Source organism: Ceratotherium simum, chromosome 22 (assembly GCF_057802395.1).
Source record: "Ceratotherium simum simum isolate JZ-2026a chromosome 22, ASM5780239v1, whole genome shotgun sequence".
NCBI classification, from domain to species: Eukaryota; Metazoa; Chordata; class Mammalia; order Perissodactyla; family Rhinocerotidae; genus Ceratotherium; species Ceratotherium simum.
In genome coordinates, this window is record NC_141921.1 from 29271851 (window position 1) to 29299129 (window position 27279).

The following is a 27279-nucleotide window of genomic DNA, read 5'->3' on the forward strand; positions in this document are numbered from 1 at the left end:
CAATCTTCCTCTATTTTGCGTCTAGGTTGCCGCTACAGCATGGCTTGAAGAGTGGTGTGTAGGTCTGCACCTGGGATTCGAACCTGTGAACCTTGGGCCGTCGAACCGGAGCACACTAACTCAACTACTACACCACCGGGCCAGACCCCAGGTGAATCTTATGACCTGTGCTATGTGTCTGTCGTTACTGGCTCATATCACATAAATTATGTTAGGATTTTAACATATATATATGTTTAAAAACAAATATGTATTTAAAAAATATTTTTAAAAACATATTTTAAAACAATATTTATATCTTACTTTTATTACAGCATGATAGAAAAATTAACCACTGGTACGTCATAACAAAAAGACCATAAGTTACCATTTTCATAAAGTTCAGGCAGTCTTAGATTAGGCTGCTCCAAAAATTATTCATTTTATCCTTTTAAGAATTCAAGGTTATGATTCATCTTCACTTTAAAGTTTCAACTTTTTGCTTGCTTTATTCAATCATCATTAGACTGATTTTTATTTAAAATAAAATATATGTCGAGCAGATGGTACACCCCTATTAAGGAATCACCTCAGAAACATCACTCCCAATAAGGCAATTATTGATTATAAGATGTCACAAAAACACTATCATATACAAACTTAGGGGATTTTGTATGCTTTTTTGTTGTTGTTGTTACAAAAATGCAAAATGGAAGCTGTTTGTTACTTATTCCTCGACTGATTTTTAAACTTTTCAAATTTTGTAGTGTTGTAAAGTTAAAAAAAAAAGTCATATGGGGGCCGGCCCAGTGGCATAGCAGTTTAAGTTCATGCGCTTCGCTTCGGCGGCCCGGGGTTTGAATGTTTGGATCCTGGACGCGGACCAGCGTACCGCTTGTCAAGCCATGCCGTGGCGGCGTCCCATATAAAGTAGAGGAAGATGGGCACGGATGTTAGCCCAGGGCCAATCTTCCTCAGCAAAAAGAGGATTGGCAACTGATGTTAGCTCAGGGCTAATCTTCCTCACACATGCACACAAAAAGGCATATGACTTAGTATGATCATTTCTTGCACTCCGTCTTTGAGGTCATTTTGTTGCTGGCCACTTGAATCTCCACACCCACACCTCAGGAGTGTCTCTAAACTTTCCATCAGCAGCATCATGGACAAGTATTTTGGAAACAGCCATCTAGTGTCTTGTCTGTGAGGGCAGGGTCAATGACTTGTCCAAGGTTTTGTCATTCAGTGGCTCTAAAGGCCTTTGTGTAATGGGGTCTTGCAACAAATGACTCATCACAATTCTGGGGCAAATGATCTATGGAACTGGTGAATTGAAAATGTCTTGCTAATGGCCCAAAATGTCACTTCAAATTTTTTTTGCCTAGTCACACAACTAGTTTGTGTAACAATTTAGTTAAACAAGGCCTTAGAATCTAATTTGAATTAAGAGTACACTCGGCAAAGCAAAATATAACCTAAGAAATAATTCTGATTCTGTTATTAATGCTTGGATGAGGCGTGGAAAAACCTGGACACAAAGTCTCAACTCCAGTGTACTGAGTAACTGTAAGCAATATATGACTTCTAATTCCAGTTCTCTCAATCTGCCCAAGGATGATTAGAACAAGGATAACTAGTTCATGGGAAGTAGTAATCCATTATATAAATGCAAAATAGACTGATGGTGCCTTGCATTGTATCTTTTTAAGCCATTGTTCCTGTTTTCCAGGCTGCTCTTGTCCTTATGCCTTGGATTGAGGTTTATCCTTCAAGAAGCTTTCTCTGAACACCTTTGAGTAGTGTCAAGATAGGAAAGGGGATTTTCCCTGTATCACCTGTCTCCTCCCTTCTTCCCCATGCTGCATAGCACTTACCACACTGTGCTTTGTCTACAAGCTCCCTATTGCAGGTACCCTCTCTGATTCATTTTAGCAGTCCAGTAGTGTGTCCCCTTACCCCTCTCCAGATAGTAGAAGAAGGCATTAGACACAGTACATTGATGACAATTTATTATAATCTGTTGGCAGCACACAGTTAGATATTAATTAAACCAGAACTATGTCTGGTTTAGAAGTGGGCAATGATATGTAGCCATTCCATGGGGAACTGCGTGCACTTAATCATCATCATGATCTTTTAGTGTCTTGATCCTCTGCTTGTGCCGCTCAATTTCTTTCTGCAGATGCTCAATCTCCTTTACATGATGAGAGATCTCATCTTCATGGTGTTTCTTCAAGGCTGCCAGTTGTTCTTTAGTCCGCTTTCTACAAGGACACAGTCATTCTGGGTTTAATCCCAATCCTTCACCCCAAAGAGATCTCTATGCGTAACCCGTAATACCTAAGGCAAAGGACACAGGAGTCCCAATCCCATGCGAGTCTGGCTGGTCATCCTCTTCTACCTCCTTAAGCCCCACTACTGAAAGAATACGCCATCTTAAGATGTATCCATCTTTAGATGACCCAAATGATTTCATTTTCCTGGTTCTAGTACCTGAAATTCCATCATTAATGAGCTAGAGTAGAAAACTCCAGAGAGGTGTGACATAAATTTCCAATACCTTATTAGAGGAACAACCCAGAGAAGAGAATCCCTTTTTGTGGGAAAAAAGAGCAAAAGGAGGGGGGTCGACAAAGGGGTATAGTTAAAGACAAATAGTCACATCTTCTCCCAATTTATCTAGGGCTTTCTTTGCCTAGAGAAATGCATGGCTCACTGTAAAGGCCAAAATGAAGGAAAAAAAAGAAGGGGTCTCTGCATGGTCAGTACTTGGCAGTCCAATTTAAGACTCAAGAGGGGACGATTCAAACGTTGGTTTGGCCACATTTGGGCCTCAGTTTTCCTTAACTGTATAATGTAGGGCCCAATTAGATGGTCTCTAAGGGCTGTACCTTGGCTCTCTGGTATGGCAGGTGCCATGGTGATGATTCTTAAGAGTGAGCAAGAGAGGGCAGAAGTGAACAGATAGGGCAAAGGAGAAGCAGAAGCGAGATTAGTCCCATGCTGCTCCCCACCGTGAACAGAAGTCAGTAAAAGATAACTCAGGGCTGAAAAAGAGGGTAGACAGGCCCAGATTCTAAAGGAGAGAGAGAGAAATCTATATAGCCCAGCGGCTGGGCTGGGCGGGGCAGGGCAAAAGTCTCCAGGAAGTGTGTGTATGTGTGGATTCCAACCGTGAGCAGCTGCCACCAACCAGCTCATATGACCCACTCACTCTGGCGGAGAGACGTGGGGGTCTAGAAACAGCTGAGAGGGTCTGAAGAGTCAGGGAATCCATCCCTGCGGGGCTTGCAAAACTAAGGCGTGTAGAGGACAAAAGAGTGCGTAGAGGGGTGAAAGGTGGGTGAGGGCCGAGGGAGTCAGGCTCAGAGGGTCTGCAAGTATTGGACGGTCGGATCCGGGCACTCTGCGAAGTATCTGAGGGGCGTTTCGCACGACCTGGGGAGCATTCCACGGGTGGGGATGGTAAATGATTCAGGAAGAGTTGAGCCGTGGTTTGCGAGTTCTGGAGACCCGCAGGTGGAAATGGCTGGCGTTTGGGGGCCTTGGGACATTTGGCAGGGCTGGGAGCGCCCTGTAGGTGGCAACAGTCAGGACCTCAAGTGTTGGGCGTAATGGGTTCGGGGGCCCGGGAGTTCTGTTGGGGGATAGGGCACCCCAGGGCACCAGGGAAGGATGGGTGGGGGGACTGGAAGGCCCTGAGAGATCTAGGGCTGGACTCGGGACCCCGTGGGCCTCACCGGAAGTATCGTTCCTCTTCAGCCTGCTCTCTCTTTCCGAAGGCCCCTCCGCCCTCCCGGATCGAGCCCGCAGGGGCGTCGTGATCCTTTGACTGCGGAGAAAGACCGGGACATTGGTAAAGCGCGGAGGGGAAGATGGGATCCGCGCTCAGGGCTGGGGCAGCGGACACTGCCGCCGGCGTACCCGTTCGGAGCTGAAGCCTCGGGCTTGCATGGCCCTCGCGCCCCACACGCCGAGCCGCATCTGCGCCGCCAGAGCCGTGACTGCCATTGCTGTCAGTGCCGCAGCTCTCGGGTCACTGGAGGCGCAGCCTCTCTATAGGCGCTAACCGCGCTGATGGCCGGGCAGCCAATCGTTTCGGTGGAGAGGCGGGATGAACCTAGGAGTAGCGAATCATGAGAGGGAGGAGGCGGGGTTCCTGTAGTTCGCAGCGAATCGTGAGCGAGAGGCGGGTCTATTCTTAGCCAATTCCTAGCAAGGGCTCAGAGGCTAAAGGACTGGAAAATAATGGAGGAGATTGGAGAGGGAGGGGAGGAGAAGGTCAGAAGGCGGCATTTCGGCTCTTGGATTCCTCAGAGTGAGGCGTGGCATCCACTGCCACCCCACGATTCCAATCCTAAAATTGTTATTATTAAACAACCCAAAGGCAGTCTTCCTTTTCCTGGACTACCAGCGTCAATAAGATGGGTAATGGGCGTGGCGGGGATAAGTCCCGGATGCCCCGACTTAGGGTTGTTCGGAAAAAATTTTTTTGTGTGTATGTATTTGGTCTCTTAAGAGGTGTCAATGTTCTTTCGTTGCATTGACATTTCACTCTCAAGTCTCAGCTTAAGTGTCACCTTCTCAGAGAAACCTTCCCTGACCTCCTTAGTCATTCTATCATAGTTCCCTGTTTTGTTCTGTTTCTCTCTCTTTTTGCACTTTTCACCTTCTGAAGTTATCAGGGCCTTGATCAAATAGGCACTGAATTAATATTTGTGAAATGCATTAATACGTTAACTGGAATTTTGGCAATATGGTGCAATGAAGTAGAAAAGAGCATGAGTAGAAGTCTAGGGAAGGCTTTGCCTTGACGTTCCTTCAGCCCTCTAACAAATGTGAACAAGACAGGAGTTTATAGCCTTTGCCTACCTCATTTTCTCTCTCTGGGCCCAGTTTTTTTCTCTTTTAGATGAGAGGATTGGGCCAGATTATCTATCTTATTCATGATTATAAAAATACTTTCTTTGCTTTCTATGAAACTGTAGAACTGTTTTTGTTGATCATCTTTTGGTTGGAAAAAATACCAGTCCTAGTTTGTATGACTTAAATGGGAGGAAATGGCTGCAGGGCACATTTTCAAATGTTCACTACAGAAAACTTGGAAAAACACAAAAGCAGAAGAATAGAAATAATCATCACTTACAAGCCCACTACCTAGTGATAATGATTTGGTGTGTTTCTAGAGAGAAAGATATACATTTTAGGAAGATTGGCCCTGAGCTAACATCTGTTGCCAATCTTCCTCTTCTTTCTTTTTTCTCCCCAAAGCCCCAGTACATAGTTGTATATCCTAGTTGTAGGTCGTTCTAGTTCTTCTATGTGGGACGCTGCCTCAGCATGGCTTGCTGAATGGTGCATAGATCCACGCCCAGGATCTGAACTGGCGAACCCCAGGCCGTGCAAGCAGAACACCTGAACTTAACTGCTGCGCCACCAGGCTGGCCCCTCTAGATGATATTTAAGTGCCATTCCTGTTTCAGAAACTCTGTTTCTAGTTCTCAGATACAGCTGTTTCTTAATTATCTCCTAGGCTAGGCATCAAGTAGAGGGTCTTTCTGTTTGTGCAAAAGATCCATTTAGGCACTAGGATGGCTACAATTTTAAAAAATGGAAAATAAGTGTTGGTGAGGATGTGGAGCAATTGCAACCCTCATACGTTGCTCGTAGGAATGTAAAATGGTTCAGCTGCTGTCGAAAACAGCTTGGCAGTTGCTCAAAAAGTTAAATATAGAATTACCATGTGACTCAGCAATTTTCCTTCTAGGTATATATCCCCCAAAATTGAAAACTTGTAGTCAAACAAATGCATGTACATGCATGTTCACAGCAACATTATTTCATAATAGCCAAAAGATGGAAACAACCCAAATGTCCATCAACTGATGAATGAATAAATGAACTGTGGTATATACATACAGTGGAATATTATTCAGCCATAAAAAGTAATGAAGTAATGATACATGCTATACCTTGGACAAACCTTGAAGATTATGCTAAGTAAAAGAAGCCAGATACAAAAGGTCACATATTGTATGACTGCATTTATATGAAATGTCCAGAATAGGTAAATCCAGAGACAGAACACAGATTGGTTGTTGTCAGGGGCTAGGAAGAAGGGGGAATGGGAAGGGACTGCTTAATAGGTGCCAGGTATCCTTTCCGGGAGATGAAATTGTTTTGGATCTAGATAGAGGTGGTGATTGCATAACACTGTGACTGTACTAAAGGCCACTAAATTGTTCACTTTAAAGTGGTTAATTGTGTGTTATGTGTATTTCACCTCAATTAAAAAACAATTTACGAACGTAGATTAAAAGTGCCCCCTTAGGCTTCCAGCCCTTTAAGGGTCGCAAAGAAGAGGGCGGGGCTAGAGAGGGCCTGTAAGAATCACGTGAGGCAGCGCCTGCGCAGAAGAGTCACGTGGTGGCTGGGCCGGGGAAATGGCGGCTCCAGGAGAGAGCGGGGCTTCGGCCGGCGGAGGCAGCACAGAAGAAGCATTTATGACCTTCTACAGTGAGGTGAACACCGAGTGAGGAAGAGTGGCACCCGGGCGACCCCGCTCGGGCCTGCTCTCCCAGCGGGTGAAGGCAGTGGTCCTCCTGGCCTGGACCGTTGGGCGGCTCCTCCTGTTCGGCCTTCGGGGCGGCGGGGGGCTGGGGGCGTGTGTACATCTCTCCCTGCTAGCTGCTGGGGGATGCCCTGGGCAACGGAAAAGGTCGGGGGAGGGGGGTCCGACGTCTGCGAGGAGACGGCGAGTGTAGCCAACGAAGTGCCTGGGCGCGCGCAGAGTTCCCCAAGTCCGCGGAGTCCGGGGCTGGCAGGGGCTGGGCCTTCCTGGGGGCGACTTAACCGTCTTGGCCCCCATTTTATTCTAAACAGCAGCGCTTTCTACACTTAGTTCTCTATAATGAGTTGTATTAGTGGTTATTTCTGCGATTCGCGAACGCCAGGCACTGTGCATCATGCCAGGTAGGCATTATCTCCATTTTACAGATGACAAACCTGAGGTTTAGGGAGGTGAAATAATTTGTTCCAGGTCTTAGAGCAGATAGCTTGGTATCATGTTAGGACAGGAGTAGGGTTGGTCTGAGCCTCTTTTACTATCGCATCTCCAGCGCCTAGTACATAGCGGTCGCTCAGTAAATGTATGTTGAGTAAATGAATGCATGAATAAGTGAAGAGCATGCCATTTGGAGTCAGAGGACTTCTGATTGGATTTATGCAAGGCAGTTAATTTGTCTGCAATCGAACTCTTTCAAGGCATTGATTTTGCAGATCCTCAGTTTCTACGTCTGTAAAACGAGAGTTAATATTAAAACAAGAGTTTTTATGAAGGTTAAAGCAATTAATGTGTACGGAAGGGTTTCATAAAATATAATAAAACAGGAGCATCTTTCTAAGAGTTAAAGCAAGGCTGAAGACGAACCTCGTAATGTTGGCGTGGATTTGAGGAATGGGGTTGCTCCCCACCAGGCTGTGGACTGCTCAGAGTTAAGCAGCATGTCACATTCATCTTTTATGTCTGGTATTTGTAACAGTGCTTGTTACATAGTAGTTTCTCCAAAGTAGTAACTTTAAAAACAGAAATTAGCACATTCGTTATAGCCTGTCCTTTTGAAATGGCTGATTCCTTTGAAAATGTTGGTGCGCTGGTACCATAATTTATTGGCCTCTAATGACTACTTACTAATTATAGTGAAACTTGTTTCACTTACTCTCTCTTAGTTAAAAAAAAAAAAAAAAAGAAAGCAATCCTGGTTTGTTTGAATTGGATGGGGGAAAGAACCTAAAGGAGGACCCTTCAGTCATCATTCAACCAGTGTTTATTGAGCGCCTGACATGTACTAGGCTACTGCTTAGGTGCTGGAGATTCGGTAGTGAAGGACAGAGAGAAAAATCCTGTCTTCGTGGAGCTTGCGTTCTATGGAGAAGGATAAACGGTAAACAGATGTACAATATAGTGTCAGGTAGTGATAAGTGCTTTGAGGAAAAATAAGCCTGGGAAAGAAGGTAGAGAGTAGGAGGGAGTGGCATGCTATTTTAAAATGAGTGAAGAGGGAAGATATTGAGAAACAGTGTCTTTTTATGTTACTGAAATTCTTTCTAATCTTGTTTTGGCCATAGAAAATAGAAATAAAAATGTTATATAACACACCAGAGATTCATTCCAGTTAGCATTCTTATTCTGGCAGTGGCACCAAGGATGTTTTCCCAGGACTGCCTGGTGCCTGTTCTTAGCACTGTCTTCAAGTCAGGGATTTTTCTAATAACTCCGTTAGAGTTAGGTGGGCAGAGTTATTTGCTCCCTCTCATATACATTTTTTTTTTTTTTGGTGAGGAGATCAGCCCTGTGCTAACATCTGCCAATCCTCCTCTTTTTTTTTTTTTTTTTTTTTTGCTGAGGAAGACCAGCCCTGGGCTAACATCCGTGCCCATCTTCCTCCACTTTATATGGGATGCCGCCACAGCATGGCTTGCCAGGCAGTGTGTCGGTGTGAACCCGGGATCCGAACCAGCAAATCCCCGGCCACCGCAGCAGAGTGCGTGCACTTAACCCCTTGTGCCACCAGGCCGGCCCCTCATATACATTTTTAATGCTGCTTTTAGTATATATTTCAGTGTAATTATATTTTTCCTTTCTTAAAAAGTTGTAAATTAAGTATGAACACACACAAGTATATCTTCTGTTGTTAGAGTGGAAGCTCCCAGGGTGGTGGCTGTGACTTATTTATCTTTGAATCTTCTTGATGCCTGCTCTGGAGTCAAACTGTTGGGGTTAAAATTCTGGTTTACAAGTTGGGTAATTGGGAACAAGTCTGTTAACCTGTTTAAGTCTCAGTTTCTTATCTGCAAAATGGGGATAATAGTAGTCTCTACAGGTAGGATTGTTGAGAGGAATAAATATGTGTAAAGTTTTTACATTATTAAAATTCAGTAAATGGTAGCGGTTGTAATTATTCCTTAAAGTGTTTAGTAAAATATCTTGAACATTTAGACACATAAATGTTTGCTGAATGTGTCAGTGAGTAACTTGTTAGGATGACAATTCAGAGTTTACTATTGATCTTTACTAATGAAGTTTTTATCCCCTTTATTTTAGGTGAAACAAATAGAGAAGAGAGATTCAGTTCTAACGTCCAAAAATCAGATTGAAAGATTGACCCGTCCTGGTTCCTCCTACTTCAATTTGAACCCATTTGAGGTGAGCTGTCTGATGTTGCTGTGGCCTCCTGATGGGGAGCTTTGCATAGCTGCAGGCAGACTTACATTAGAGCACACATCTAATTTGTATTGTAGTTAGACTTGAACTTGGGTGGTGGTCTTGTGAGCAGAGCTTGGGAGGCAGCATGTTAAGGAAAATGAAATGGTCTTTGCTCTGTCAAATATTCTCCATCATCTTTTAGCAACCCAAAAATATACAGATATATTTTCATATGTGAAGGGATAGCTAGTCTTGATAAATTTAGGATCTTTGATTTAATTTACTTATTAAAACTTTTCTGTTTCACCACAATAAAAAAAATACCAAAAAACCCAACAACCAAAAAATGATCACAAGGTTACAGACAAGCAGATACACTTTTTGGATTTCCTTAGTTTTATAACTTTAAACTTTTCCTGATGATAAAAGTAAATCATATTTCTTTAGAAAAATCTGAACTATAGAGAAAGCAAGAATAAATAATCATGTATAATCCCACCTAAGAGAAATAACCACTCTTAACTGTTTATACTCAAAACTTTTTTATTTAAAAATGAGTATCGTACACTTCATGCTATTTTAAATGCTATGTTACTACATAAAATATTTTTATACATTTTAATTAATTAAATTTTTTCTTTTGAGTGAGAAAGATCGGCCCTGAGCTAACATGTCTTGCCAGTCTTTTTCTTTTTGCCTGAGGAAGATTGTCACTGAGCTAACATCTGTGCCAGTCTTCCTCTATTTTGTATGTGGGATGCCTCCACAGCATGGCTTAATGAGCAGTGCATAGGTCTGTGCTCGGGATCCGAACCAGCAAACCCTGGGCCACCAAAGCAGAGCTCACGAACCCAACCACTACACCACTAGGCTGACCCCCTAAAGTTGCTTTTTGACTCTAAGTCAGAGTTAGGTGTTCCTAGTGATTTAGGAAATCAGTGACTTCTGTTTTTTATGTAACATCTATTGAGACATCTAAATGAATCAGATTTTTCTACGGAGGTAAACAGACTGGTCTTTTCCTAGTAAGGAGAAGTAATGCAGTAATAACTGTCCTCTCAGCTATCAATTGAAATGTGAATAGTCTTCCTATATACCACCTTACTGAGCAGGAGGTAGAAAAGGGAGAAATTAGGGGTCTTATTATAGAAATCCTTATCCAGGAAGCATTTTTTTTTCCTGCCATCTCTACAGCTCCCTATTTGGATAATTTCTAACCTTCAGCCATTATGTGAGATCTTTCTTATGCCTTCTGCAGTTATTGTCAGGTTCAGGGCCCTCCCTTACTTACTTCCATAAGCTTAGATGAACCTGTGCCCCTGCTCAGTCCTGCCCTTTCCATGTTCCTTCTTTTGATTTAACTTTAAGAGCAAGCAACTCCACAGACTTTGTTTTCTGTTTATTTTGTTCAGCACATTGGAAAGAAAGGTATTTATATCACAGAACTCTGGAACTTGCACATTATCAGTGGGTCAGAGAGTTCAGGTGTGACCTAAGACTGGATTCCTATTTCAAGCAGAAGATCCCAAAGGACACTATTATAGTTTATTTGAGTTTGAAACTTACATAAATGCCACAGTCAAGCATTTTTCTTTCTGTGTGATAATTAATTAACTCTTTGAGGTCCAGGACTGTGGATTTTTTATTGAAGTGTCCTCAAAGCCTGAGACACAATAGGAGTTCAGAAAAACTTTCCAAGAATCTGAACAGACCTGTGTGTGTCCTTAGAGCCATATTGGTAATATGGCATTTATCATTTTTGTAAGAATTGTTACTTGTCTGTCCCTTCCCTGCTGGACCTTAAATTCCCTGAGAACAGTAGTGAGCACAATATCTAGTAATCCTAGGTGCTCCAAAAGTTTGGACTGAATGTATAAAGCAGGCTTCAAAGAGGTTTGGGCCACAGATATAGGCCCGTTGTCTTCATTGTGTGTTATGGCCACATATGGCACCTCCATCTCTTAAAGATAGAAAAGGAGTTCGATTAGCTTTGAAGGCACTCTGTGAATGTTTGTGCCAGAGATCAGTGTGCATGTGATGTAACTCTTGGAAAAATAACTTTTGGGGGTGTGTGTTTATACGTACCCTCTTCATTTTTGCCAAATCATCTGAAATTAAGCTGCAGACTCTGGAATGCTTCATGCCTGAGTACTTTAGGATGCATCGCCTCAAAACAAGAATACATTTGCTCATTACCACCATTACCACACCTAGGAAAAATAACTGTAATTCAATAACATCATCCAATAGATTCCACACTCAGATGGCCCCAATTGTCTTAAAAATCTCAATTATAGCTATTTTATTTTTTTACCTTGGGAACCCGTCAAGGTTTATGAATTATATTTGGCATGGTTAGTTCATGCTGTAGGCTGTAGCTTTATTGGAGGGTTTTTTTGCGAACTGGGAGGTTTTCCATCCTTTCTCATTCATTTTGGACACCTTCTGGCGTTTGTTGGCCTTTGGTTTGCTCTGATGCATTTCTTTTCCCCAGATCCAAGGTAAGGTAAGGTTGTCCTCTGACTATTTGTATGTGTACAGTTACCTCCCTTTATCTGTACATCTTATGTGGCTGTGTTCTTCCTCTTGAGTGACTTTTTCCCAGTTCCTTTCTCTCTTGGGAAGGTATGAGGGGGCGCACTGACTCGAGAGTTCTTTGTTTTCAAGTTCTTCTTCCTTCTCCCTCACCCCTGATTGTACATCTAGCATTTGAGAATGGGTATGCTCTTGTCATAACCTTCAAAAGTCTATTGAATGCAGTGGTGATTTCAGCTTCATTGCCTACCAGTAACTCTACTGCTGTAGGTAGACTCTTGGACTGTTTTAAAAGCTTGCTATTAATCTTGATATTACTTGTTGCCAGGTTTTTCTAAGACGCTATAAGCATCTGACTAAGCTTGGCAGATTACTTTTCAGTTTTAATTTCCCTGGCTCTGTATTTTTCATTTCAAGATTTATTTTCATTTTTTTCTTTGCCCCTTTTAACTCATCCTCAGTCTACTAACTTTGAATGCACTTATTTCTAACCTCCATCAGTGCTTACTAGTGCTTCTCAAACTTGGATGTGATTCAGATGACTTAGGGATCTTGTAGAAGTGTTGATTCTGATTCAGTTACACTGAAGTGGGGCCTGCTCTTCTGAATTTCTAGCAAACCTCTGCCCTTTCAGCACCTTCCTCTGGCCTTGAATACCAAATAAATAAGTAATAGGTGCTATGTTGAATCCATAGACTACACTATGAAATCATCTGCTTTAATTGTATATCTTATAATGTTCTCTTCCTAAAAATGCACTTATTATATGATGATTAAAAAAAATATGTTTCCTCTGCTTATTTATCTTTGCATTTTTAGTACATAGTGTGCTCAGCAGGTAGTAGCTACTATATAAGTGTTTGAATAAATATATGTATTTGTGGTGATGGGGTCAGAATCCTTGATAAGGAATGTCAACACCAGGATACCCAGGCTTGGAGAAGAATGATTCAGTTTATTTTAAAAGTGTTGCTGAAACAGATGTTCCTGCCATTTGGCTGTACCCCAGTTCTACTGAGTTAGAATCAGACTTTCCTAGAGTGGGCCCCAGGCATTGCTCTCAGGTGTCCACAGGTGATTCTGATGTTCTCTCTGGGTTGAGGACCATTCAGCCATGTAAATTATAGATATAAAGTGGAGCCAAGTGGGCATTTCTGGATTGAGGTGAAAATTAGGTTAGCCAGCCTAATTTTTTGTTTGCTGTGGTTTCTCCACATTTGCAAAGGTGGAGAGATTGGGGTGTACTTTTCTTAATGAGTGAAGGAGAAATGCAACATTTTCTGATGGTCTGGAAACATGTCTCTGGGTGTGAGGTAAGTTATTACTTATCTGATGAAGTGAAAGTAACTACTGTATTAATTGAGAACACTAAAACAGTATAGCTATTATTGCTATTGATTTGCTCATTCATATTTCTTGAACATTTTTTAGAACTGTGTGCCAGCCACTGTTCTAGATGCTGTTTATAATATGTATAAATTATTGGACACCTCTTAAATTTATAAATTCTTTTAATCTCTTTTACAGTTTTGATTTTGATTCTTGCAGGTTCTTCAGATAGATCCTGAAGTGACAGATGAAGAAATAAAAAAGAGGTTTCGGCAGGTACCGTATTTCTCTGTAACAGATGGAATTTGAATCTTTTGAAAATGTATTAAGCACATGATTTTCTTAGGATCTGCTCTTATGACTTTTGGGCCAAAAGTTAACCTTTTTTTTTTTTTTTTTTTTAACTTAAGGCTATGTAACTCTTAAAAAAAAAACTCATAGTGACATAAAATCATAAATAATTTAATGACCATAGCTTACCTCTGAATAGAATGAATTTTATATCCAAATAGAATCTCTCCAGCCCCTTAATTAGAGGGAGAAGTACAAGGTAGAATAGTCAAGCTTACTTGGGGTCATACTTACTCAATCCCCCAGCTTCCAGGAGAGAACATGTTAAATGATTTGTAACAGTTTTTTTTTTCGACCCCATTCCCCAATAATTTTATCTTTTGCAAACTTAAATGAATACCCGAGAGATACTTGGTTTAATATAAAGAGTGCTTTCTGGAAGATCTCCAGGAAAGGAGATCAGCAACCTCTGATTCTTGCCCATTCTAATATTTAATAACTCAAGCTATAAAGTTTTATAGTAGCCTTTTTAAAAACCCTTTCAGTTTTGACAGTTTTGACCTCCTAGCCTTTCCTTCTATGAGTTAAATAATCAGACTCCTGTAATCTGTCTTTGCACATTGGATTTTCTATGTATTTCATGTCTTTTTTTTTTTTAAACTTTCCCCAACTGCTTTATATCTCTTATGTACTTCATATTTTAATAGGGCCTGACCAATGCTAGTATAATTCTCAGCTCCTGCATGATATACTTTTTAATATCCAGTGTTATGCTTCTTCAATACAGTAATTGCCCCCACATTGCTGACTCATAATCATCTTCTGATCTACTATTAAGCCAAGATGTTTTTTATCTTTGCCTACTCAATCATTTCCCATTATATAATATTATAGCTTTTTTCCCTTCCTGAGTTCTACTCTGCATGTAAATTCAGCTTTTTTTCCTTTTTCTAAAGTTTCAAGTTTCTTAATGTAATGCATTAGCAGTCTTTCCCAATTTAATAAGCAAGCATTCAAATCCATAGTCAAGGGACCGGTCCCGTGGCTTGGCGGTTAAGTGCGCACGCTCTGCTGCTGGTGGCCTGGGTTCAGGTCCCAGGCGCGCACCGACGCACTGCTTCTCCGGCCATGCTGAGGCCACGTCCCACATGCAGCAACTGGAAGGATGTGCAGCTGTGACATACAGCTATCTACTGGGGCTTTGGGGGAAAAATAAATAAATCAAAAAAAAAAAAAAAAAATCCATAGTCAAAACAATTTTTTTTTTTGTGAGGAAGATCGGCCCTGAGCTAACATCTGCCAATCCTCCTCTTTTTTTGCTGAGGAAGACTGCCCCTGGGCTAACATCCATGCCCATCTTCCTCTACTTTGTATGGGCCACAGCATGGCTTGACAAGCCGTGCGTCGGTGCACGCCTGGGATCCGAACCGGCGAACCCCGGGCCGCCGCAGCAGAGCGCGCGCACGTAACTGTTTGCGCCACCGGGCCGGCCCCTCAAAACAGTTTTTTATGTGGCTATACAAAGAACTCAGTAAGAGTTCTTATTTAGTCTTTTTTTTTTTTTGAGCGAGCTTGGCCCTGTGCTAACATCTGTTGCCAATCTTCCTCTTTTTTCTTTTTTTCTCCCCAAAGCCCCAGTACATAGTTGTATGTCATAGTTGTAGCTCTTCTATATGGGACACCGCCTCAGCATGGCTTGATGAGCAGTGAGTAGGTCTGCGGCCAGGATCTGAACCAGATGAACCCTGGGCCGCCGAAGCGGAACTCTAGAACTTAACTGCTATGCCACTGGGCCACCCCCTTATTTAGTCTTTATATGATCTAATAGTTAAGAGTATGGGCCCTTAGAGCTGTATGACTTGAGTTTCAATCTTGGCTGTACCTCTTACAAGCAGTTTGAACTTGGGTAAGTTACTTTCAACCTTTCTGTGCCTGTTAATCTCGTTTGTAAAATGCAACGTAATAATGGTGCCTACCCCATGGGGTGGTTAATGAGGATTTAAATGAGGTAATACACATAAAGCACTTAGAATAGGTCTTTGCATATAGTTTGTCCTCTTTATATGCTAACTATTGTTGTGCGTTAGTATGCTAAGTTCTTGACTTGCGTTGTCTCATTTCATCCTTACGACAACTCAGTGAGATGTAGGTACCTAGAATTGTCCCATTTACGGAGGAGGAAGCTGAGGTGGAGATAGGTTAAGTGAATTGCTCAAGATCTCACAGCTAGTAGGTGATTGAAGTTGGGGTTAGACCCCTAGATGCTGGCTCCAGTAATGTTGGGTTTAGTATTAGAATCCCCAGTTGCTGTCCTACCCCAGCAGTCTCTCTGTTCCAACTAGGAGGTTTCTGTTGGTCACTTGGCAGTAGGGCAGTGGTTCTTAACCCTGGCTGTCTGAAAGACACACCTGTGGAGATTTTTGTTTTTTATTTTAACAAATTTTAATTATATTTTGTAAAGAAAGAATAGAACAGTGAACACCCAAATACTCACCATCTTTATGCTACAGTTCACTTCATTAACTATATATTTTTGGCTGAATTGTTGTAAAGTAAATTACAGACACCATGATACTTTACCCCTAAATACTTCAGCATATATCCCCCAAAATAAAAAAGGACATTTTCTTGCTTAACTACTTGTCACATCTAACAAAATTAATACTAATTCCTTACTATCATCTGATACCCAGTCTAGTAGAGGTTTAAAAAGTACAGATGCCAGAGCCTGATTCAGAGGTCTGAAAGTGGCGAGTAGACCTGTGTATTTTTAAAAAGCTTCGCAGGGTTGGAGCACAGCCAGAACTGAGAATGACTGCTTTAAATTAAAAGTTCTTGGAGGAAAGAGATGATGTCTCATACCTGTGTTAGCCGCCTCAGTCCTCAGTATAAGGAACATAATTGGACCTCGGTACTTTTCAATCTACTTTCTCCTGTGGATCAGCACAATGTCCTCATAATGCTAGGCTTACTTTTGTTCTCAACTTTGTGATTAAAACCCTAAATGTTTCCCAGTTGTGCATTTACTCTTTGGTGCTTGAATTTTGATAAAAACCAGTATTTCCAGTCATTTTATGATATTTATTAATTTTTTTAAAATGCCTCTGTGACAATCTTTTTTGCCTTAATACCTTAGAGTTTTTGCTTTTAGGGACACAATGCAGGCGAGGAGTTACTAAAATGTTCCTCTTATTGACAGGCCTAACTTTTCTCTTATTGTAGTTATCCATATTGGTGCATCCTGATAAAAATCAAGATGATGCTGACAGAGCACAAAAGGCTTTTGAAGGTATTTGTAAATTTACCTCTTCTGACTAATATATTGTCATTGGTAGAGACTAACTGTTCCTTGTCCTAGATCAAGAAAAGAATGTTATAGTTTTGTCTTCTGGTCATGAAGAAGCAGTGGTTTTCAGTAGAAGAGTTGTCATTCCAAAGCAGAATGTTGCTGTTTAAGAAATAGACCTTAAGTTTGCTTTGTTAAAGCTTTTATATGCCAACAAAGACTGTTATTGCATAGGATCTTTTTTTTTTCTTTGAACATAAAAAATAATTGGAAGTGTTTTATCACTGAATTAAATCTAGATGTGGTATATTTAGCCTTGAGTGTATATTTAATTTTTTCTAAGGCTCTCAGGGAAAGCCATTGCTATAGTGTGTTTTTTAATTAGTTTAACAACAGTAAATAATTTAACAAAGTAGGGAGTGCTTTTAGATGGCACAAGTCCATTTACGCTGCCTGAGTATAGTTCAGACTTTCAGAGGGTGTTTGCAGAAACAGTTAATTTCAATGTTTTGCATTAGCTGTGGACAAAGCTTACAAGTTGCTACTGGATCAGGAACAAAAGAAGAGGGCCCTGGATGTAATTCAGGCAGGAAAAGAATACGTGGAACACACTGTAAGTATTTATAGTGCTGCTGTGTTTACAGGAAGTATTAGCAAGCCTTGGGCACCGTATAGGAGGGTAGATGTTAACATAGCAATGCCTCCTGGCATACCTGTGACTACTTATGTGGTCTCCACCACTTTGCTGTGGTGGTCATGAATAGTGTGTGCCTAAAGCTATAATTCACCCCTAGAGCTCAGGATGAGGAGTAACTAGGACACTGCTCCAGCCTCTTTCCTTACCAGTCCTGTCTTGTGGAAAGAGGGCTCTTCTTGCCCTCTCATCACATGTTGTCACATTACCCCATTCTGAGAGTGGAAAAGTAGAGCAGCCATGGTGACACTTGACCCTTGGTTTTTATTCTTGTCCCTGTGAAGGGGTTGGAATAGGGGCTTGAGAAAGGCTGGCAAGGGGATGTGAGTAAATTTTTTTAAAAATAAGAGGAGGTACATGTCTGTATTAATAACAGGGTTGGGAAGGACTCAATTGAAATAAATTCAGTTATTGCTGGCATTATTTTTTTCATTACCTAAATCTCCTGAGTGGTGGGATATGTTAGGATGGCTTGCTTGAGGTAAGAAAGGTCTTTGTTTTAATTTTTTACTTGCTGGGGCAAGAATCTCGAGCCCATTTGTAAGAGCTGTTTCAGTCGGGGGTGAATATGGATGTGACCTTTTCTTTGAAGAGCTTTGGAATAACTATCTAACCAATAACAATAATGAGTCCAATTTAAATGAAGAACATGCGTAAAAAGGGGAGATGGACCAACATAACTGTGTCCAGCTGGTCATGTATTGGAAGTGGCACCTGTGGGCCCAGTTCTGGTAGAAATCAGAAAAGTACCTGACGGTTTCTCCTTGTATCATTGTGGTAGTTACCCTTCCTCTGTATTTCGCCTATGAAGAAGCCACCCTCAGTCTTTCTGACCACAAGGTGGCAGTAGGGCCTTTCTGAGCTTAGAAGCCACTTGGGTTTTTGCTGGTATAATAGGCTGAATGGTTATTTAATGGAGTAATGTCATTCTTGTGTGAATGGATATATTTAATTGTTTTGGATCTCAATGGTGGCCTAAGTGATAAAAACATCAGTTAATGTGATGTGAAAATTATTGGTTTAAGGGAGTTTCACAGTCAAAATGATCAAGAATGCAGTTGTAGAAATGCCAGAAAAACAGTACTTAATGCCACATATTCTGTAGCTTCTTCTAAAACTTGACAAATATATTTTCTTTGCTATAAACATAACCACAAGCTGCGAAAGATAAACGAGGAATCTGTTCAATTTATCAAAGGCTCTTTTGATCTGGCCAAGATCTCATGAGTTGAGGACAACTCCCTTCTGGTCCCCTTTCATCATTCCAGGTAGATGGATTTTAGATGAGTTAGAGAAAACTGGTTCCTAGTTTTCCTTGATTGCATTGCTGTTTTGGAGGGCAGGGGAGAAGTTCATCTTTTTTTAATGCAAACTTTTTTGTTATACTTTTAGAAAAGTGCACATATTATATGTGTGCAACTCAGTGGATATTCTCAAGGTATAAGTGCTCATCTTTTGATGAAAAAAAATTCTTTTTAGGTGAAAGAGCGAAAAAAGCAATTAAAGAAGGAAGGGAAACCTACAAATGTGGAAGAGGATGATCCTGAGCTGGTGAGTTAAATATGGAAAGAGCCACTATATCTTGTGCAGTTGAGTTCACTGACTAGTGGGTTAAAGAGAGGGAAGCTTAAAAGAATGATGCATATATGCTATAAACATTTTATTTTAACTTAAAATATTAAATGTACATTCATTCACCCTTTTAAAAAATTTACCCTTTTTTTTTTTTCTTCAGTGAGGAAGACTAGCCCAGAGCTAACATCCATGCCAATCCCCTTATTTTTGCTGGGGAAGATTGGCCCTGGGGCTAACATCCGTGCCCATCTTCCTCTACTTTATATGGGACGCCACCACAGCATGGCCTGACAAGCGGTGCGTCAGTGTGCTCCCGGGATCCGAACCTGCGAACCCTGGGCTGCTGAAGTGGAGTGGGCGCACTTAACCGCTGCGCCACTGGGCGGGCCCAAAATTTACCCTTTTTTTGACATTGGGCTCTGGCCTTTTTTTTGAGTGTGTGTCTCCTGATTGGAGTTTGCAGTTGACTTTGTTTTATAAAACACGCACAAAGCATTATCCATAGTTTCTACTTTTAATTTCTTTTGAAGTACATTGAAAATTTAGATACTTGTGAAGCAAACCAAGAGGAAAATCTTAGACATTTATGATTCTGTTTTCAGTCTTTTCCAGATGTCTCACTGGTATCTAATTCAGTAGCAGTTATTTTTAGGGACTCAATGTTTATTGAATCTTTCTAAAGCATTCCACTTAGTTTAAAAAAAACAAGCTTATAAAACAAGTTTATAAAACATATAAAAACATTTGTTTTTATAATGACATCAATTTCTATGATATTTAAATCACTTAAGTGTAGTAGTAATTGCAGCTGGCATAGATAGCTTTGGGAACAACCACAAAGGACTCTTGGTTAACAGCTATTTCCTAGCCACAAGTGCTCATTGTGCTCCAGATAATAATTTACAGAGAAATGGAGAGTATTGGTTAATCCAGTGAGTTATTTAGTGGAGATTGGTTAAGAGATTCTACTTAAATATTTGTGTCTAATTGCCTCACTAGCCTGAAAATTTAAAGTCATCTTAATCTTGCCTCAGTTTAGGTCAGTATGTAACTTATCCATGTACGTATCTTGTTTTTTTTTGTGAGGAAGACCAGCCCTGAGCTAACATCCATGCCAATCCTCCTCTTTTTTGCTGAGGAAGACTGGCCCTGAGCTAACATCCATGCCCATCTTCCTCTACTTTATATGGGATGCTGCCACAGCGTGGGCTGACAAGCGGTGTGTCAGTGCACCCGGGGTCCGAACCTGGGCCACCAGCAGCGGAGCGCGTGCACTTAACCGCTACACTACGGGGCCGGCCCCTGTATCTTGGTTTTAAAGTTTTATAGAGGAGAGGCTGTCTTGCTAGGGAAACTTTCTTGCAACTTCTTGCTTCAGTGATTTTGCTAACACTGACCAGTCCTATGTTCTGTGTAGTAACACCGTTTGAGAACTATTAGGTCATCTTTTCCACTAGCCACCTGTTTTGGGTTTACTCTTTTCCAATATTTAGTTTTTTCTCCTGAGTCCTATTTTCTCTTCCCTTTAATCATCCTCTTTAGTCTTTTCTGAAGACCCTCTTACAAGTACTCCTTGGCCCTCCTGAGTTGTTAAGGACCATAACTTTTTTTAGTTCCCTTTTTTTTTCTAATTATAAAGGAATACATGCTAATAATAGAAATTTTGGAAAAAGCATAAAAATATAAAAAAATTAAAAATCACCAGTAACTGCCCATCCAGGAGAGTTTGGAGCTTTTAAAGATATTGAAATATTCATTACAGACTCCTTCACTCCTTTGACATTTGTCCTCGTTAGGGACTGGAGTTTGTCAGCATTGACACTTCATTAAGCAGTGCCTGGCAGGAAACAGTATTAAAGAGAAGTGACAGAAATTTTGGGACTTTCCTTTTTCTCCATACATCACTCTTTGGTCCATTGCCTCTGATTTTAGGGTGTAGGCCCTATGAAACCTGCATGATGGGTTATTTTCTATATTTCTTTGTATATTTAAAATACTTTATATTTGGGGAAAAAAGTTTTAAAGATAGAGTTCTGTTTTCTGTCTAATGTGTTAATCTGTTTCTGTCAGTATATTAGTTAGAATATAAGTTCAGCTGCATGCAACCGAAACCCAAAATGATGGTGGTTTGAACAAGGTGGCGATTTGTTTACTCTCCTGTATAATAGTCTTTGGGAAGATGGCCGTTGGTATGGCAGCCCCGGACCGTATGTCAGCCAAGGACTTAGTCTCCTCCTTTCTGTGGCTCTCCCAACAAGGACGTTGCCCTCATCCTCACAGTCCAGGATGTGTCATCACCTCACTCATGTGCCAAACAGCAGAATCGAGGAAGGTGGGAAGGCGACAAGAAGGGATAAGCCTGCTCCTTCTAAGAACATCCCAGGAAATTGCTTCATCACTTTTCCTAACATCCTGTTGGCTAAAACTTAAGTTATGTGGCCACCCCCAGCTATAAGGAAGCCTAGGAAATAACAGACTTTTACATTGGGTGGCCATATGCCTTAAGATAAGGGATTTTAGATGGAGGGAGAACAGATAATGAGATGAGGAGGGAGGACAACTAGTACCCCTGCCACAGTCAGTAGACCCCTAAGACTGGTCTGCTTGGTAGCAACTTCATATCTCTAGTACCTAGCTTGGTGCCTAGCACAGAGTAATTATAAAATATTTGTGAAAATAAAGAAAGTTATTTTTGGAAGTCCTTTGGAGGAAAGGACCCTCTAAAATCTCAAATGGTTATAGTAAGCAGGTAGACTTTTTTCCTTGTTGTGCTTTTTAGAGTAAGGTGCTTATGTATCATCTACATGGTGAAAGTGGGAAGATCTCATAGGCGGATATGTTATTTATCTCCTAAGAGAGCATCATTAAGTGGTTCTCTCTGAAGAGTCTCTTTTCCTTGCCGGGTTCTAATCTGCTTTTGTCTTGGGCTCCATCTAAAAGTATTTGATTATAAGTTGCTGATAAAATATTTACTTTTATTTTCTTTTGTTCTTGATTTTCTTGTAGTTCAAACAAGCAGTATACAAACAGACCATGAAACTCTTTGCTGAATTGGAAATTAAAAGGAAAGAGAGAGAAGCCAAAGAAATGCATGAAAGGTATATATCAGTATATTCATTTAAATCATATTTAAATACCTAGATCACCAACATTGGTCACTGGGGATTTTCCTAATGAAGGGATTATGAAATAGGTCATTTAAGAGAATAAAATAGTTATCTGAAACAGCCAAACTTTTGAATCACTAGAGTGAGAAATTCCCTCTGACTTTTAGGAAAAACTGAATAGACCTACTCTTAGGGAGTTTATAATTGAGAGTGCTGTGTGTTTTCTTCCTGATTTCGTGGAGTGAAATAGGCAGAGTTATTGAGGCGAGAGCCTCGTGTGTGACTAGTGGCTGCAGCTTTGGTGAGTATGTAGTATCATACAGAGTAATCACTTACAAAATGTTTATTGTCCTAAAGTAGGATTTCCCATGCTCGTCAAAATATTGAGGTTAATTTAGTTTATGTATTTTGTATTGTTGATTGTTATTTAGCAATAACTAGGTTTTACTAGTTCAGGTATTGTGAAGTATCCTTGTTTTAGGATAGGCTTTTGTCCAGAGATCCTCTTGAGTAAGAACCTCTGCTATTGGAATGTAATGAAGTGAGAGGGCCTGGGTTCTCCAGATAGTTTGGTCACAGACTGAGCCCAGAACTTCCTATTAGTAATGGCTGGGCTTTGATGACTGTGTAACAGGGGTATTTATATCTTGCTCCACAGCCCTGCCCACAGTCTCATCTGCATGTTTTGGTGTGAGACATTGATGAAAGAGCTTTGAGCCCTTTCCAGGCAGCCATCGTTGTAGAACTCTAGGGACTTGATTTCCTTTATCTGCTTGCTTCTGTGGGGACATGCCTTAACTTTTATGGTTAACACAGTCTCTCACTATCATGTAAATACTACGGCCTGGTTTTCCTCCTAGGAAGCGACAAAGGGAGGAAGAGATTGAAGCTCAAGAAAAAGCCAAACGAGAAAGGGAGTGGCAGAAAAACTTTGAGGTAAATTTCCAAGGTGGCCAGGGATCCTTATTCCAGCATAAGCAAACTTCCAAGCCTATAAACTTGGTCCCTGGAGCATTCCCAGGACGGATTGGGGCAAACAATCAGGGAAATGGGATATGGAGGGAGGAGTGGGAGCTTTGGAGAATAAGTCCTGGCTCGGCCACCTCTAAGCTCTGTAGCCATGGCAAGGGCAGTGAGGATCCCTGAACAGTTTTTAGAGATTGTGGTAGGCACAGCTGCCAAGTGGGCTGAAGAAAAATGGTTTGCGCATTTAATTTAGGGTGTAAACATGGAGTAGTGCCCTACTTCGAGGTCTCTTGGTAGAAATTGAGGTTCTTGTGACTTTGGTGTCCTGCCTGCAGAGAGACTAATGGCTTTTGAACTTGACTGCTCTGTGACACCCTGGTTACATCCTTCAGGTGCTCAGCCAGTTTCCTGAATTGAGCAATATTTGGTTTTGTCTTCTGTAAGATTTAGAACTCAGGCTAGGGATTGGCTAACCAGCGATGATGACTTTGTTTCTGTCCGACTGCAGGTATGCAAAGAGAGAAAATGAGTAGGCCCCTTGCTAAGGAGGAAGAGATCCTAGTGGCCCTTTGAGCACAACTGGCTAGGCATTGTGCTGGCTTTGAGCCTCCATCCAAGTTTGAGGGGGCAGAAGGAATGTGCAGTGGAAAGAGTGGCTGTACTGTTGGCTAGCCATATGGCTTTGAGAAAATAATTTAACCTGTCTGAGTCAGTGCCATCATTTGTGAAATGCCAGTGGCACTACACGGTGCAGTTTTTTTTTTTTAATTGATGTTTTAATAGTTTATAACATTGTGAAATTTTTGGTTGTACATTTTTGTTTGTCCATCACCCTATACGTGTCTCCCTTCACCCCTTGTGCCCACCCCCTACCACCATTGCCCCTGGTAACCACTATACAGTTTTCTCTGTCCATATGTTGGTTTATATTCCACATATGAGTGAGATCATACGGTGTTTGTCTTTCTCTTTCTGGCTTATTTCACTTAACATAATACCCTCCAGGTCCATCCATGTTGTTGCAAATGGGACGATTTTGTCTTTTTTTATGGCTGAGTAGTATTCCATTGTATATATATACCACATCTTCTTGATCCAATCGTCAGTGGAGGGACACTTAGGTTGCTTCCACGTCTTGGCTATGGTGAATAATGCTGCAGTGAACATAGGGGTGCATAAGCTTCTTTGGATTGTTGATTTCAGGTTCGTTGGATAGATTCCCAGTAGTGGGATGGCTGGGTCATAGGGCATCTCTATTTTTAATTTTTTGAGGAATCTCCATACCGTTTTCCATAGAGGCTGCACGAGTTTGCATTCCCACCAGCTGTGTATGAGGGTTCCTGTTTCTCCACATCCTCTCCAACATTTCTTGTTTTTTGTCTTGGTGATTATAGCCATTCTAACGGGTGTAAGATGATATCTTAGTGTGGTTTTGATTTGCATTTCCCTGATGATTAGTGATGTTGAGCATCTTTTCATGTGCCTATTGGCCATCTGTATATCTTCTTTGGAGAAGTGTCTGTTCATTTCCTCTGCCCATTTTTTGATCGGGTTGTTTGTTTTTTTGTTGTTCAGTTGTGTGAGTTCTTTATATATTATGGAGATTAACCCCTTGTCAGATATATGTTTTGCAAATATTTTCTCCCAGCTGGTGGGTTGTCTGTTCATTTTGATTCTGGTTTCATTTGTCTTGTAGAAGCTCTTTAATCTGATAAAGTCCCACATGCTTATTTTTTCTTTAGTTTCCCTAGTCTGAGTATGCATGGCATCCGAAAAGATTCCTTTATGACCAATGTCAAATAGTGTGTTGCCTATATTTTCTTCTATGAGTTTTATAGTTTCAGGTCTCACCTTCAGGTCTTTGATCCATTTTGAGTTAATTTTTGTGAATGGCGATAGCAGATGGTCCACTTTCATTCTTTTGCATGTGGCTGTCCAGTTTTCCCAACACCGTTTATTGAAGAGACTTTCCTTTCTCCATTGTATGTTCTTAGCTTCTTTGTTGAAAACTAGCTGTCTGTGTATGTGTGGTTTTATTTCTGGGCTTTCAGTTCTGTTCTACTGATCTGTGTGTCTGTTTTTGTACCATTACCATGCTGTTTTGATTACTATTGCTTTGTAGTATGTTTTGAAGTCAGGGATTGTGAAGCCTCCAGCTTTGTTCTTTTTTCTTAGGATTGCTTTAGCTATTCAGGGTCTTTCGTTGCCCCATATGAATTTTAGTATTCTTTTTTCTATTTCCGTGAAGAATGTCATTGGGATTCTGATTGGGATTGCATTGAATCTGTAGATTGCTTTAGGTAACATAGACATTTTGACTATGTTTATTCTTCTAATCCATGTGCATGGGATGTCTTTCCATTTCTTTATGTCATCATGGATTTCTTTCAATAATGTCCTGTAGTTTTCATTGTATAGGTCCTTCACCTCCTTGGGAAGATTTATTCCTAGATATTTTATTCTTTTTGATGCAATTGTAAATGGTATTATCTTTTTGAGCTCTCTTTCTGTTAGTTCGTTATTAGCATACAGAAATGCAACTGATTTTTGTAGATTGATTTTGTCCCCTGCGACTTTGCTGTAGTTGTTGATTACAGTGCAGTCGGCTTTTGTGAGGATCAGAAGTAGCATATGCTAAATGTCTAGCGCAGAGGTCCCCAACAAATGGCGGTGGCCTCATTGTTTTGATGCATGTTACTCATTTGTCCTCCTCTTCCCACCTGTGGCTTATCCTGCCTTCTAGAGATGGCATGACACCTTCCTGCGCCCATGGAAGTGGGGAAGAAGCTCTGCCCTGTTTTACTCTTGGATCATTCCAGAGGGCTTAGCTGGGCTGGGCTACAGGGGGTGGCAGAGCAAGTTCAGGCCCTTCCTCTCGTTAACTGGTTTCCTCATGTCAAAACTCTTTTGTGCTTAGGAAAGTCGAGATGGTCGTGTGGACAGCTGGCGAAACTTCCAAGCAAATACAAAGGGGAAGAAAGAGAAGAAAAATCGGACCTTCCTGAGACCACCAAAAGTAAAAATGGAGCAGCGTGAGTGACCGCTTGGGGTCACAGCCACAGACCCTTTCCCCAGCTGTCTCCCCTCCTGCTTTGAAGGACTCATTCTTTCCTCCCATTTCCACCCCAACATAGAGTAGTATTTGCTTTTTAGTCCATTTTGTTTTCAATACAATTTAATATCGATCAGAGTAATTCTTTTGTACATTGAAATCAGGGGCTCGGTTTTAAAGAAAACCCTCCCCCACCCCATACCCCTAGACCAGTCAGGATTGGAAGGTACCACCATTGGTGCTGCCTTCCCTTCCCACAGCCTGTAACTTAATGTTTTGTACTTCACTCAATTGTGATGGTTAGAAACTTCGTGTATAGTTTGTGGAAATCATCCAATTAAACATATTGCCTAAACTGGTGTTGCTGTGACTTCAGAGACAAGCCTGGGCCACCTTAGGAAGCCTGGGCCGCCCTTTGCTTCAGTTGCTTGCTTCGGGTGTGGCATCCTTCAAAGCCCTAGGTCAGATGGGGAAGGCATTGGGCACATGGAGCAGTTCCTCGCTGCCCTGACGTCCCATGGTGTTTGGCATGTGCTGTCCCATCTGACTGACCCATCTGCGTGGCATGAGGCGCCAAGCCACCCAAACCTGTTCACTTTCCAAAGAGCTAGCCATCCTCCTTCGAGTACCATTGTGTCCTAGCTTGTCTGCATTTGTTAGTGGTAATATTCTGTATGTGTAATAAATTTTTATACCCTAACCATTGATGTCCTCGTCCTTGGGTGTTATCCCAGGGGTGGGTCTCTTGTCTGGCTTGGTCCAACTCTGAAATGCTTTGGAGTTGGACAGACCTGGCTCCCTACCACTTATTTGCTGAACCTTAGTTTTGTCATCTACAAAATGGGAATATAGATCACCGTGGCAGCTTTTAGGGAGGACTGGCCGTGGCGTGTATAAGGTAGCTACCACGGTGCTCAGTGGGTGTTGCCAATATTATTTCTGTGTAAAATGAAGATACTGATTATTTTGAGAATTAAATGAAATAATGTATGAAAGCACTCAGCTTATAGTGTGTATTTAAATGTCCTGCTGGCTGTGAGAGACAGGATCAGCCCTTGGGATGGATATAAGGTGAGAAATAGAAAAGTGACACCTAAAATGTGATGATAGGAGAAACTGGGCAACTTGAAAACTAGACTTTTTGCAATGTTTTGTAGATGTGTGAAGAGGTGCAGTAGTCACAAGGGCGCAATGTCTTATAGTATCAACAGATACTGCCACTTTGATTTGTTTCTCTATGGGAGGGGACAGAAGTGTGAG

At 41.3% G+C, this 27279-nt stretch overlaps 2 protein-coding genes across 3 annotated transcripts; one reads left to right on the plus strand and one right to left on the minus strand.

The window, feature by feature from the left end:
* Positions 1-1971: 1971 nt before the first annotated feature.
* Positions 1972-4058, minus strand: ATP5IF1 (ATP synthase inhibitory factor subunit 1). Its single transcript, XM_004425827.3, has 3 exons — positions 3904-4058; positions 3720-3811; positions 1972-2243 (listed from the first exon to the last, which is right to left on the minus strand). Exons 1-3 carry the CDS (start codon positions 3988-3990, stop codon positions 2096-2098), a joined length of 327 nt encoding a protein of 108 aa, XP_004425884.1. The 5' UTR covers positions 3991-4058; the 3' UTR covers positions 1972-2095.
* Positions 4059-6338: 2280 nt separating this feature from the next.
* Positions 6339-26719, plus strand: DNAJC8 (DnaJ heat shock protein family (Hsp40) member C8). Of its 2 annotated transcripts, XM_004425826.3 has the most exons (9): positions 6339-6500; positions 9083-9184; positions 13268-13324; positions 16562-16628; positions 17144-17238; positions 18799-18870; positions 21901-21992; positions 22862-22937; positions 25885-26719. In XM_004425826.3, exons 1-9 carry the CDS (start codon positions 6423-6425, stop codon positions 26005-26007), a joined length of 762 nt encoding a protein of 253 aa, XP_004425883.1. In that variant the 5' UTR covers positions 6339-6422; the 3' UTR covers positions 26008-26719. The 2 variants fall into 2 exon arrangements, with proteins under 2 accessions (XP_004425883.1, XP_087302579.1); XM_087446453.1 differs by lacking the exon at positions 22862-22937.
* The last annotated feature ends 560 nt before the right edge of the window (positions 26720-27279 follow it).

Coding starts and splice junctions, on each gene's coding strand:
- ATP5IF1 (XM_004425827.3), bottom strand. CDS start 3,990: ATGGCAGTCACGGCTCTGGCGGCGCAGATGCGGCTCGGCGTGTGGGGC. Junction 3,812..3,903: donor GAGGCTTCAGCTCCGAACGG/GTACGCCGGCGG, acceptor CTTTCTCCGCAG/TCAAAGGATCACGACGCCCC. Junction 2,244..3,719: donor GAAGAGGAACGATACTTCCG/GTGAGGCCCACG, acceptor GTGTCCTTGTAG/AAAGCGGACTAAAGAACAAC.
- DNAJC8 (XM_004425826.3), top strand. CDS start 6,423: ATGGCGGCTCCAGGAGAGAGCGGGGCTTCGGCCGGCGGAGGCAGCACA. Junction 9,185..13,267: donor TCAATTTGAACCCATTTGAG/GTGAGCTGTCTG, acceptor TGATTCTTGCAG/GTTCTTCAGATAGATCCTGA. Junction 18,871..21,900: donor AAGAGGATGATCCTGAGCTG/GTGAGTTAAATA, acceptor ATTTTCTTGTAG/TTCAAACAAGCAGTATACAA.